Source organism: Esox lucius, chromosome 10 (genome assembly GCF_011004845.1).
Source record: "Esox lucius isolate fEsoLuc1 chromosome 10, fEsoLuc1.pri, whole genome shotgun sequence".
Lineage (NCBI taxonomy): Eukaryota > Metazoa > Chordata > Actinopteri > Esociformes > Esocidae > Esox > Esox lucius.
In genome coordinates, this window is record NC_047578.1 from 27,758,346 (window position 1) to 27,773,036 (window position 14,691).

The following is a 14,691-nucleotide window of genomic DNA, read 5'->3' on the forward strand; positions in this document are numbered from 1 at the left end:
CATGTACTGCGGTCTCATGAGAAAACGCAGCTTTTTGATATAACAGTTTTCTTGTTCCCGAATACAAATATTTTTTTCAAGTATTTGTTTGAAAGAAGTATTTGTAAAACCACGTTATTTGTGCCTTTCCGAATACCGTATTCGGGTTCGGCTCCACCCCTACTACCTATATATCTATGTATATGTGGGCCGTTAAATCAGTTTAGTCAATTTAAAAACAGGTTTAACTGCAAATTAATTTCTGGGTTTAACCCAACCCCTCTGAGGTTTAAAGATTGGAGGGCTGCTGTATTCGGAGCAATAAGGCTAAATGGGCATGCAGTGGGACAGAACCACAGATTTCCTCACCATATTAGCTCAGGCCCACCCCTGTCATTTGCATTATATTAATTTACATTTACCTGAGGTGATGTCAACAGCTGTTCAGAAAGCTGTTGACTCAGGACCGCTCTAAACCAATATGACCCTGTCTTGATTCTAGGATGCTGGCAGGCTGCTGTACCTGGGTCAGAATGAGTGGGCCCATGTGAACTGCTGCCTGTGGTCCGCCGAGGTGTACGAAGACAATGGAGCTCTGCTGCAAGTGCACAGTGCTGTCTCCAGGGGACGCCACATGGTAAGGATGCATACAATGTCACCATTTCTATGCCCCAAATAGCACCGAATTTCCCTGATAATTGTTCTACCTTAGACCAGGACCAGTATTGCTATATGCAGTAGAACTGCACGATTAGTCAGAATCATAATAAAATCGGGATTTGAGCATGTGTGATATTTAAACCATATAGCTGCCATTTTTTATTATTTTTATTTCTAAACTCAATCAAAATAATTATTGTTACTCGTGTGCCATCTTCATTATAGTCATTTGTCTTTTTATACAATTTATTTGCACTGCATTTTAGAATTTGTTTGCATACTTAAAAATTATTCATATCATTATTAAAAAGTTTAGCTGCCTGGCAAGCAAACTGCACAATTATGTCAGTCAAAACATGTCTACAAGTGCTCTTACAACACATCTCTGGTATTTTGCTATTTTAAGACAAACATTTACTGTTCAAATGTCCAGCAGTATGTCTCGACTTGGTCAATCAAACCATACCATACATTGTTCTGATCATGCCTCTCACCCAATTTATTACAAGTGAGTTAAACTGACAACCAAGCCCAACGCATGCCCAGACCAGCCAAACAATCATTAATAATATTTTACTAATATCATTATATTAGTAAAGACATAATTTATCTAAATATGCACAGTCAAACCAATAAGTGATGAAAGGATCAAAACAGGTAATTTTTAAAATGTCTAAGTCTATAGCAAAAGTGGTAAAATCCGAGCCGAGAAGGCAGGGTCGTTTATTAAGGGAACGAACAACTATGGATGGGAAAGGCATTCTGAATCAATGAGGCTTGTTTCGAAAAAACGCTTGAATGCTCGAAGCTTTCCAACACAGTGCACTGCTGAACAAAATGTAATATGACATGTTTGATTTTATGTGTGTTGTATGTAGCCCAAAGTGGTGTATTCGAAGTAATGGTAAGGATGAATGAATATTGAAGACCACTAAAAAGGGTAAACCTCAAAAAAACTGAATTTGTGGAGGGCGAAAGGATGACACGTCGCGTAATCATAATAATAGCAATAATACTATTATTATACTATGTGTCCATATGAACAGCATTTTGGAATAATACGGTTGTGCCGTAGTATTGGATGTGTTACTTTGGTATTAGGTCATTGTGAGGTGTCCTAATCCTATTACTTTCTTCCAAGAACCTAGCTAAGCAACTCTTAATAATATTGTCTACTTCTGAAATGACCTACTCTTTTGTATGATTCTCAAATAATAGCTAACCAACACTAAATTATTCTCATCGATGACTCTCAAATTATTGTTCTCTAGCTATTATCAAATAACTAGCTCTGACTCTCTTGACTAACTTGCTCTTTCAAATCCTTCTCTAATTTCCATTTGCATGCGTATCTCAAACTCCAACTGCCAACCCTCGAAGTGACCGGATTTAACCTTTTTATACACGCAATTTCATAACAGCCATTCTGAAAACGACAACTGTTGGGCCTGGTTGGAACTCGAAGGTAATTTTGTGACATCCGAAGCTTTGAACATCATTGGTCGCATGGTGTTGTACTTTGAAACTAGCTTCTGGTACACTGCATCAAAACAGTAGAGCTTGGAAAACTGAACGTTGCTTCGGAGCATCGTGTTAATTTTTCCATGTCTCTAGCAAGCAAGTTATATAGCACTGGGACAATTTGGTAGAGAATGTAGGATTCTTTGTTTTACATACAGTGGGAAGAACAAGTATTTGATACACTGCCGATTTTGCAGGTTTTCCCACTTAAAAAGCATGTAGAAGTCTGTAATTTTTATAATAGGTACCCTTCAACTGTGAGTGACGGAATAAAAAAAGAAAATCCATGATTAAGTAATTAGCATTTTATTGCATGACATAAGTATTTGACTCATCAGAAAAGCAGAACTTAATATTTGGTACAGAAACCTTTGTTTGCTATTACAGAGATCCTACGTTTCCTGTAGTTCTTGACCAGCTTGACTGCAGCAGGGATTTTGGCCCACTCCTCCACACAGACCTTCTCCAGATCTTTCAGGTTTCGTGGTTGTTGTTGGGCAATACGGACTTTCAGCTCCATCCAAAGATTTTTCTATTGTGTTCAGGTCTGGAGACTGGTTAGGCCACTCCAGGACCTTGAGATGCTTCTTAAGGAGCCACTCCTTAGTTGTCCTGGCTGTGTGTTTTGGGTAGTTGTCATGCTGGAAGACCCAGCCACGACCCATCTTCAATGCTCTTACTGAGGGAAGGAGGTTGTTGGCCAAGATCTCGCGATACATGGCCCCATCCATCCTCCCCTCAATACGGTGCAGTCGTCCTGTCCCCAAAGAATGATGTTTCCACCTCCATGCTTCACGGTTGGGATGGTGTTCTTGGGGTTGTACTTAGGGCTGGGCAATATGGACCAAAAGTCATATCCCGATATATTTAGGCTGAATATCGATATAAGATATATATCCCAATATCTTTTCCGCAAAGTGAGAGCAAATGTTCAGTCAAAGCGAGATATGACATGTCACAAGTAGTTTTATTGAAACCGGCTATTTCAGTGAACAGTTGAAAAATCTAATGAATAAATAATGAACAGGGCTCTTCACCTGGTTCATGATTAAATGCTCAGCTGTTCAAATAACAATAACATGTAAACATAAACCCTGTATAACAACAGGAGTAAATTTTTTGAAATCAAAGCTCCATTATGGTGCATATTTAAAAAAAAAAATGTCTTAAATAAAAATAGGCCAATTTTATTTTATAGGCTTTTTCTGAAATAAATATTTATGAGAAACGTAAACTTTTTTTAGTTTGACACTTTAAATGGCTTATTAAAATCAAATTACAGATTTATTTTTTCTAACAAATCCACAGATGCAAATAACGAACATTACCAAATAATAAAATATGATAAACCCTAGTAAGGGCAGCAATTATAAATAAAGATCAAAATCAAGTGCTCAGTTTGAGATTTTTTTTTTTTTTATACATCAGCCTGAGATTTGCTTTTTGTTAACTCAATTTCTTATCTGAACAGCCTCAACCAGTTGCACAAGAAACAGACTATCAACTCAATAAACATTTCCCCCCTCTTTTTTTACTTTGATAAACAGTAATGCTGTCTTGAGGTAGACATTAGAAGACAAGCGTGTCCTCCTTCGTTTAAAGATTTTGTGCGAGAAACACCCGCCTGTCTACGGCATCTGGCTTCAGAGATGCTCTGTGGCAGGTCACAATATTGCCACTGCAGCTGAAAACCCTTTCGGAGGGTAAACTGGTAGCTGGTACCAAGAGATACTTTTTCTTAGGTGGCTCAGAGCTGGAAAGACAACTTCATGATCCTTCCACCACTTGAGGGGATCAGTGTCACTTCCCACACTTGCTGACTGCAGGTAACTTGACAGTTCATTTTCAATAGCCCCCCTCTAGGTTGGTGGCGCAGTGATGGTGGCTGTGCGCTGCTTGAAGAAGCTTGCCAATGTCTTAGCTTTTGGTGCCACTGCTGCTTCTCCATCTGCAGGCTCAGGCACAGTTGGCACACGTAGGCAAGGCGGTTGACAGCTGCTCTGATCAGCCAGTAGCGTCTCCAACCTACAAGACAGCTCTGTGCTTCAATGCATCAACTTTTTCACTTGGGATATAGGTGGTCCTGAACCGTGGATCCACAAATGAAGCCATCTCCGATAGGTCAGTAGTGGCTGGGTCAGAATACTTGCGGTTGAGGTACTCAACAATGCTGGTCTTGATCGATTTGCAAAGCTCACTATCACCATCTTCACATGCCAGGAGACTGTTGTTAAAAAGGTGCAGCACAGGTTTCACATATGATTGTGACGTACTCCTCACATGACAAAGCATCGGTAAAGTCCTGGAGAGGTTTCAGGACCTTTTGGACTGCTTCTATGACCTCTAAGTCCTGCCAGGTAGGGACAAGGTGCCTGGTCTTTTTGTCATTAGGCTTTTGCCAGTGCTCCTTCCTGCTCCAGGACACACTCTATCATTTGCTTCCTTGATCCCCAGCGTGTGGCAGACTCTGTTATGAGTTGGTGACTTGGCAGACCCAGTTGAATCTGGACTTCAGCAAGATGTCTCCTTTTCTTTCAGCTGAACAAAAAACAGCTTTCAATTCTCTTGCACAGAGAAATGGCCCGGGTGACGCGCTTGTCATTCATGCCATGTCCTGTCAGAATCATAAAATATTAAACAAATGTGCTTATGCGAGAAATTTGACTCTGTTTTCACCTTAACACACTCATACAACTAAGTGCTTTCCAAAATCAAGCTTTAGAAATATTCTACAATAATACTTTCTTGTTTCATAGTTCATTTTTTTTATCAACGCCAGTCCTAATCATAAGTATCAAATATTATATTCATTTATTTTCAGAATTTTAATCCTGTAAGTGATTTTTGTATTATTTTTGTATAATTTATAAATGACTATACTGTATGTGCATTTACTCATGTTTCGTTGTTGTTGTTGTTGTTGTTGTTGTTGTTAGTATTTATGCTTAGTATTTAATGGGACTTATTTCTACTCTACTAAAAACTCCACAATGTTTAGGCCTACCTATGTGTCAACATTAGTTTCTAGTTACTTTGCAGTTGGCTCTTTCAATCCAGAGAAAAAACTATAGTCTATTATAATAGCTAAATATATGATACCTTGATGATATCAACAGGCTAACCAGCATTTTAAAGTCATGATTACCTCACCTTTACCAGCTGTAACATTCAAGTGGTAAACACTTCAATGCATCACTAATTCTTATCCAATAACCTAATAAATATGGTTCTGAAATCTACCATCCTTCAAACACTGCACTCACCAATAGCCAAGTGTAGTCTGTGACCGAAGCACTGCATCCTCAGCCACTCGTTCAGCTCAACCGCTTTGACGATGTTGCTCCCGTTGTCGGTTGTTATAGTAACCAGATGCTTTTCTTGGAGTTTCCAGCTTGCAATTGCAGGGCCTCAGCTATATGCTCACTGGTGTGATCCTGGGGGAAATAACTTGTTTGGAGACACGCTGTTTTCATCTCCCAGTCTTGAATGAAGTGAACTGTCACGCTCATGTAAGGTTCACATGTCCTGCTCGACCACATATCGCTGGTCAATGCAAAACGGGTCACGTTAGCGAGCCGGTCAGCAAGGCTGTGCCTGACTTCAGTGTACATTTGTGGCAGTGCTTCTCGTGCTAAGTAGTTGCAACTGGGAAGCTCATATCTCAGGTCAATAGTTTTCAGTAGCTTTTTGAATCCGACTTGTTCCACAGTTGCAACAGGGACCATATCTTTAGTAATGTGATAGGACACTGCTTTAGTTATAGTACACCACTTGTCACTTTTCTTTTCATAAGGCACACTGCGGTAAAATGAAGTTTGCAGTGAGCTTTGTTTCGGGGCTGGAGCTTTTTTGGGTTGTTGATGGCTTGCGGCTGGGGCTTCTGCAGCGCGCAGTTTCACACTCTTCGTATTGCAGTTTGTGCCACTGTTTTAGGTGGTGAAAAAGATTTGTAGTGCTTCCACCCCTGGCTGTATCTTGTTTATGGCACTGCCTACATATAATATGATTTTGTTGCTTATCTGATACTTGGATTCCGAACCATCTCCAAATTACCGAGCCAATGATTTTTCTTTTACTAACCAATTCCTCCTCTGCACCCTCGGCAGACGTTGTTGCTTCCTCCATGTTTGTTGAAGAGTGTCTGTTCCTGCCCCTCCCCCCTCTGTGCATGAAAGAGGAGGGGCGGGGCGCAGGGAGCAGTGCAGAGAGCTCTGGGTCTGCAGCTTGCTTGGAGCAAGGATTAAAGCGCAAATTTTAACTATATCGATATATGCAATAAGGTCTAATTTCATATCACATTTAAAAATATCTCAATATATTTTTATATCGATAAATTGCCCAGCCCAAGTTGTACTCATCCTTCTTCCTCCAAACACGGCGAGTGGAGTTTAGACCACAAAGCTCTATTTTTGTCTCATCAGACCACATGACCTTCTCCCATTCCTCCTCTGGATCATCCCAGATGGTCATTGGCAAACTTCAGACGGGCCTGGATATGCGCTGGCTTGAGCACGGGGACCTTGTATGCGCTGCAGGATTTTAATCTATGACGGCGTAGTGTGTTACTAATGGTTTTCTTTGAGACTGGTCCCAGCTCTCTTCAGGTCATTGAACAGGTCCTGCCGTGTAGTTCTGGGCTGGTCCCTCACCTTCCTCATGATCATTGATGCCCCACGAGGTGAGATCTTTGCATGGAGCCCCAGACCGAGGGTGATTGACCGTCATCTTGAACTTCCATTTTCTAATAATTGCGCCAACAGTAGTTACCTTCTCACCAAGCTGCTTGCCTATTGTCCTGTAGCCCATCCCAGCCCTGTGCAGGTCTACAATTTTATCCCTGATGTCCTTACACAGCTCTCTGGTCTTGGCCATTGTGGAGAGGTTGGAGTCTGTTTGATTGTGTGGACAGGTGTCTTTTATACAGGTAACAAGTTCAAACAGGTGCAGTTAATACAGGTAATGAGTGGAGAACAGGAGGGCTTCCTAAAGAAAAACTAACAGGTTTGTGAGAGCCGGAATTCTTACTAGTTGGTAGGTGATCAAATGCTTATGTCATGCAATAAAATGCTAATTATTAAAAAATCATACAATGTGATTTTCTGGATTTTTGTTTTAGATTCTGTCACTCACAGTTGAAGAGTACCTATGTTAGAAATTACAGACCTGTACTTGCTTTGTAAGTAGGAAAACCTGCAAATTCGGCAGTGTATTAAATACTTGTTCTCTCCACTGTATGTAAAACAAAAAATCCTACATTCTCTACCAAATTGTCCCGTTTTTCACCTCAATCATTTTTTTTTATAAAAATAGGCTAATAATAATAGTCGGAGCCAAACAAACATCTGCATAGAACTGCGTAGCAAAGCAACAATTCTCATAAAAGCTCAAAGCGCCTCCCGCTCCACCAACCACAAGCTTGCATGATGACCAACATGCGTGCATAAGAGCATACATGTCCATGTGCATTAACTTGCGTTTACACAAGGGTCCTGGTGTGGGGGTTTGGAAATGTGGTCACCCTATGCTAAATGCATTTCGGTGTACTGTACTTGTTCAATGACAAAGTTGAATCTAATATTACATTTTTTTAGATGCGCTCCACCAGTTAAATAAAACAAGTATTCAAGAACACTTCGGTGACTGGCAATAGATTTTAAGTCACTTCTCTGCGGATCAGAGGTGAAAAGTTTTTCTTATAGTATTGTAATTTCTTACGGTACTGACATGTGGGTGCATGAAATTCTGTGCTCTTTTTATGTGCCTTATTAGCTAACGATAGGCCTATTTGATGTGTCGATTCTTCATTACTTAATAATTCATTATAACAGCTCCCCGTTATGTTGTACGCATTATGTATTGCGCAGATCATGCAGATAGTCAATGCTATTTTGGCCCACACCAATTATATTCTGTTTCTTTTCTTGTCACTTTCAGAAGGAAAGCGTTAACAATTAGCCTATAAATAAAACAAAATTATAATTATAAAATCGAAAGAGATGTATGTATAGTAATGTATAACCTATTCATATTTTCTACAATTTGCAGTTTAACCAGTTTTTTTTTTCTGCTTGCATCTCTCGTAGCTGCATGTCATTTAGGATAAATATAATTGGTTTGTTTGAGCTCAACATTGCTGACAACTGCAGTAATGGAATGGACAGTTATTTGCATATAGGGGAAAGTGGAGACAACATGATCAGAAGCTTTTTTTGTAGACTATTTATTGTAGTAGTTAGACTAGTACTGTTGTAAAGGAATTGGGAAACTGTTTTATTCTTTATATCATAATAATACAATCCCAACTCCTGACTACATTTAAGAATTTAATTTCGATTTTTATTGTAATTGACAATATTCTATTTACACTAGCAGCCATTCGGCTTCATTGACTATTATACATTGCAGAGGATGTTTGGTGGCATAGCATGTGAGGTGAGATGTGCACTCTACTAAAATAAAACAAGCAGTCAAGGAAACTTCAGCGACTGGCTGAACTTTTTCAAGTCACTCGTGAGGATTATCCCGATTTACGATTATCTTGATTATGGAATTTGTCCACAATTTCATAATCGTATTTTCCATCGCGATTAGTACTAAAATTGGCTATCGTCCAATCCCTACCAACAGTACATTACTTCAAATATTTTACTCATAATTTTTAATTTGGATGTGGTGAGGCAGGGGTACTGACGCAACACACACACTCTCCTACTTCCAACGGCCTTGTCAATATTCCCTTTTTTTGCAAGCGTAACTCCATATGAGAAGAGCTCCCTGAGACATAAAGAAATAAGAGTCAATCACATATTATGTAGCCAACGATGTGCTCTAAACCACAAGGACATGTTAATTGTTGTTTATCATTTATCACAAGTCAAATTCCAATCGTGATGTCTAGCAAAAAAATTTCTATATTTTTTATATCGTGCTGCCCTACTATGTAGGAAGTAGGGTGCTATTTGGGACACTTTAATTGTGTGGCATTGAGACACGTGCGCAGTTGTTTAGATAAGATTTCCTAATGTCAGCTTTGCCTCGTCATGTCTGCCATTCCCATTTTCTTTAATGATTAAAACATTTTTGCTCTCCTAAGAGTTTTAAGCGAGTCTTTCTCATTCTCTGTTTTCGTTCCTCTCCATGCGCTCGTTTCACCTTTGCTCCCTGCAGCGCTGTGAGCGTTGTGGCCAGACGGGGGCGACTGTGGGCTGCTGTCTCTCGTCCTGTCAGAGTAACTACCACTTTATGTGCGCCCGTGCCCGCAACTGTGTCTTCCAGGAGGACCGGAAAGTCTTCTGCTCCAGGCACCGCGATCTCGTCAGTGAAGAGGTGAATTCTCATGGGCTAATGAGAGACACATACAGACTTGCAGCACGATAAGATTTCTTCCAACTGCCGTGAGCCCCAGCACTTTCACTGTGAAGCGTTTGCCCCATTCAGTGGTGACTCACTGTCTAGAATGGAGGCTTGTATTATGTTTCAAGACATGCTCGTCTGTGTCTCAGAATTTACACTCTCTCCCCACCCCCCACACCCCCCCACCCCACCCACAAGATGGTGACTGGGAATGGGTTTGAAGTCCTCCGGCGTGTCTATGTGGACTTTGAAGGGATCAACCTACGGAGGAAGTTTCTGACTGGCCTGGAGCCAGAGTCTATAAATATGACCATCGGTAAGTGTTTGTACCTCCGTAACGACACCCTCATCTGTCTTTATTGCATTACTTTGGCCCCAAAGTAGTGCATTTCATTAGGGAAAGTAGACAGTACATAGGGAAAATAAGTTGACCACGTACGGAATAGAGAGAAATTTTGGACACATTCTATATTTGAGCTGTGACCCATATACAGCAAAGGAAGGACCAGTGGGATTTATTTTACTGCCCCATTCATCTGAACCTCTCTGTCCATTTTCCTTTTACATTCAGGCTCTCTGCAGATCAACAAGTTGGGGGTGCTGACAGAACTATCGGCCAGCGGAGCAAGATTATATCCTGTGGGCTATCAGTAAGTGACAGAATCCTCATGTGACTCGTAATGGACCAGCATGCCATTAGATTCCTCTGGTTTTCCGGGATCCATTTGTAAATAACAGGTTATCAGTGTTGCGTGTAATGGAGCACATGAGAATGACCGCAGCATGGGATCTGGCCCGCTGATCTTCTAGAAAAGAATAAATCCAGACAGCTGACAAAGTAAAGGAAAAACCGACATACATCATCTCAGTAAATTATTGGGCCATCACGAAGCCCCAGAAAAGCTTAAATGCATAGGTCCTATGCTTCTCTACAACTCTACTGGAGTTTGGTGTTTTGCTGCTGGAGGTGGAGAGCACTTTCTAACATGTTGGTCCAACATCTTCCATAGGTATTCAATTGGGTTGAGGTCTGGTGACTATGAATGCCAAAGTATACACCGATCAGCTATAACATTATGACCACTGACAGGTTAAGTAAATAACACTGATAATCTTGTTAACATGACACCTGTCAATGGGTGAGATATATTAGGCAGCAAGTGAACATTCTGTCCTCAAAGTTGATGTGTTATAAGCAGGAAAAATGGGCAAGCGTAAGGATCTGAGTGGCTTTGACAAAAGCCAAATTGTGATGCTAGACGACTGGGTCAGAGCATCTCCAAAACTGCAGCCCTTGTGGGGTGTTCCCGGTCTTCAGTTGTCAGTACCTATCAAAAGGGGTCCAAGGAAGGAAAAGCAGTGAACCAGCAACAGGATCATGGACGGCCAAGGCTCAATGATGCACGTGGGGAGCGAAGACTGGCCGGTGTGTTCCTATCCAACAGACGAGCTACTGTACAAAATTGTTGAAATAGTTAATACTGGTACTGATAGAAACACACAGTGCATCGCAGTTTGTTGCGTATGGGGCTGCGTAGCCACAGACCAGTCAGGGTGCCCATGCTGACCCCTGTGACCACTGCCGAAAGTGCCTACAATGGGCACACGCGCATCAGAACTGGAACACGGAGCAATGGGAGAAGGTGGCCTGGTCTGATTAATCATGTTTTTTTACATCACGTGGATGGCCGGGTGCGTGTGCGTCGCTTACCAGGATGCACTGTGGGAAGAATGCATGCAGGCGGAGGCAGTGTTATGCTTTGGGCAATGTTCTGCTGGGAACCATGTGCACCTTTCCATGGCAGCAGTATTCCCTGATGGCATTGGTCACTTTCAGCAGGATAATGCGCCCTGCCACAAAGCAAAAATGGTTCAGGAATGGTTTGAGGAACACAACAGTGAGTTCAAGGTGTTGGCTTGCCATTCAACTTCCCAAGATCTCACTCCAATTGAGCATCTGTGGGTGTGTGCTCGACAAACAAGTCAGATCCATGGAGGTCCCACCTCGCAACATACAGGACTTAAAGAATCTGGACAGCATACCTTTGAGGTCTAGTGGAGTCCATGCTTTGAGAGGTCAGGTTAGTTTTAGTGGCATAAGGGGGACCTACACAATATTAGGCATGTGGTCATAATGTTATGGCTGATTATATATCATCAACATCATTTTCATACTCATCACTCCATTCAGTGACCCGTAATGCCCTGTGGATGGGGATATTGCCATCCTGGAAGAGATGGCAATATCCCTACTTGGATCCTTTCCAATTGTCAACTGAATGGAGTGATGAGTATGCTGCTTAGCATTTTTATACATGCCACAGAGCATGATTGGTTTTTAATTGCTTAATTTCATGCAATAAACCTGTATGGAAGCATCTGCATTCGTTATGTTCCTCCAGCCATTTTTTAATTTTTTCCCTTTGTCATCCATCTGTATTTTAGAACATAAGACCGGCCTTATGAAACGCTTAAGTAACCCATCAGTGGGACTTTTCTGAGTTAATTTATCATCTTTCACTTTACTCAGCTCTTCCTTCTCCTCAGGTGCTCTCGGCTGTACTGGAGCACAGTGGACCCTCGGCGACGGTGTAAGTACACGTGTAAGGTGACCGAAGTGTGCTCACGAGTCCCAGAGAAGCTGGGTGAACCACGGTGGTGGGACAAGGAGGAGAACCAAACCATAGCCCACAGCCCAAGCCATCACAAAGGTCAGCACGTTGAAACACCTAGCATGGCCTTGTATGCTATTGGGCGGAAGACCAGTTAAGTGGTTTTAAGCCCTTAACTGGGTTATCTACAGATTTCTTTGTTATTTTAAATTAAAATTAAGTGAGTGTGTGTCTTAGGAACTGTGAGTATTAGGACCGGAAATGAGTGCATGGAGATCTTACAGAATAAAAATGTCAACTATGCAATCTAGTAATTGTCAAAGTCAAGTAAACGTATTTTTATTTGTCAGATACACAAAAGTGTCATTCTGAACAGTGAAATTCTTGTGACATGACACGCAATCTATGCAGTAGGCATTAAGAAACTCTTCAATCTGTCAAATACAACAATGTAAATAATGCTAATAATTTTTTCCTTGTCAAGAAATGGAGGTCCCAGAGGCTGTGATAAGTCCTCCATCTGTTCAGATATTTCCCAGCACCACTCCGTCTCCCCCGAAACAGGAGCCCGGGACAAGAATGCCTGGCTACTCAAAAACCAGGAAGCCAGCAGGGGGAACGTCTCGACCTCTTCCCTCCCCAGGTAACTTCTTTCTAAGCCTATGGGATTGACAGAAGTATCGGTTTATATCACTTGGTGGCCTAAGCTTTTCTGGGAGGGGGTTTTCACTACTCTTACATTTGGGCTTATAAACAATATAATGTTTATGGATCATCATGTATATGGCATCAAATGATACTAAATAACACAACCATACGGATAATTTCTCACAACACGTTCTTTGCAAACCCTTTTCTTACACAAATATGCATTGTTTCACAATAAATGTGAACAGAAGAATGAAATAATTCACCTTTTGTGCAAGCAGTCCAATACGTTTTTGACACCCCTTCTATTTATCGTTGATATCAGGCCACAAACAACCATGTGGAACAGTTCTCCCATTCCAAATACGCAAAGCGGACAATATCTACAATGATAACATTTGTATTACATTATTTAATGAAAAATAGGTTATTTGATGTTACTTAACAGCCCCATATTTGAAATCCTATTGTGCTCTATGTTGTTAGCAATCCTCCTTTGTGTTCTGGTAACTCAGCTATCCAGCGTGTGAAAACCGAAAAGGACTATGGCTACATTGAGTAAAAGTGTTCTTACTTTTTGCCATTTTATACTAATGATAATATTTATAAAGTTGTTGAAAACACGTATCCTTTCTATGTCTGTGCGATGCGTTAGTGTGCTCAGTTATCATGCTATGTTAGCTTACTGCTTCTGCCTCTTTGTGTTCTAGTCACTGAGCACATACACAAAACTAAACTCATTATGTCCCACTCCCCAACCTTTTGATTTGCTAGAATACACAAGTTACTTTCCGCTGATTGGGTTAAAGAAAATATTTTCCCCGGCCACATCCTTCCATTGGTCAATTGTGCATTGGATGCTGTCAAGCAACAGCCCATCCGTTGGTCAGGTGCACTACAAGTAGGTTGCATTTGGCCTGGATGACGACAACCAGGAAATGCCCCAGGTAAACAAAATGCATACAGCTCTTTTCAGCAGACTCAGGAAAACAGCAAAGAAAACCGATTATCGGTTCATTAACTGTTTTGAAGATATTTCATTTGTACAGGGATTTTAGGCAGATCGGTCCTCCCCTTAACATTGGGATAAGTTAGACATACACCAATCAGCCATTACATTATGACAACTGACAGGTGAAGTGAATAACACTAATAATCTCATTATCTTGGCACCTGTCAGTGGGTGAGATATATTAGGCCGCAAGTGAACATTCTGTCCTTAAAGTTGATGTATTAGAAGCAGGAAAAATGGGCAAGCATAAGGATCTGAGTGACTTTGACAAGGGCCAAATTGTGATGGCTAGACGACTGGGTCAGAGCATCTCCAAAACTGCAGCCCTTGTGGGGTGTTCCCGGTCTTCAGTTGTCAGTACCTATCAAAAGGGATCCAAGGAAGGAAAAGCAGTGAACCAAGGCTCGATGCTCGTGGGGAGCGAAGGCTGGCCTATGTGGTCCGATCCAGATGAGCTACTGTAGCTCAAATTGCTGAAAAAGTTAATACTGGTACTGATAGAAAGGTGTCAGAACACACTGCATCACAGTTTGTTGCGTATGGGGCTGCGTAGCCACAGACCAGTCAGGGTGCCCATGCTGACCCCTGTGACCACTGCTGAAAGCGCCTACAAATGGGCACATGAGCATCAGAACTGGAACACGGAGCAATGGAAGAAGGTGACCTGGTCTGATGAATCATGTTTTCTTTCACATCACGTGGATGGCCGGATGCCTGTGCGCCGCTTACCAGGATGCTCTGTGGGAAGGAGGTAAGCCGGCGGAGGCAGTGTGACGCTTTGGGCAATGTTCTGCTGTGAAACCTTGGGTCCTTCCATTCATGTGAACGTTACTTTGACACATACCACCTACCGAAGCATTGTTGCAGACCATGTGCACCCTTTCATGGCAACGGTATTCCCTGATG

At 41.6% G+C, this 14,691-nt stretch overlaps 1 protein-coding gene across 4 annotated transcripts in view; it reads left to right on the plus strand.

The window, feature by feature from the left end:
- Positions 1–14,691, plus strand: part of kmt2ba (lysine (K)-specific methyltransferase 2Ba) — a 73,376-nt gene that overhangs the window by 31,363 nt on the left and 27,322 nt on the right. For all 4 annotated transcript variants that reach the window (XM_029122696.2, XM_029122697.2, XM_029122699.2 and 1 more), the window contains exons 23-28: positions 482–616; positions 9,328–9,486; positions 9,712–9,829; positions 10,085–10,163; positions 12,061–12,224; positions 12,610–12,768. In XM_029122696.2, the coding sequence (XP_028978529.2) occupies positions 482–616; positions 9,328–9,486; positions 9,712–9,829; positions 10,085–10,163; positions 12,061–12,224; positions 12,610–12,768 (814 nt within the window). The remainder of the gene's footprint in view (positions 1–481; positions 617–9,327; positions 9,487–9,711; positions 9,830–10,084; positions 10,164–12,060; positions 12,225–12,609; positions 12,769–14,691) is intronic.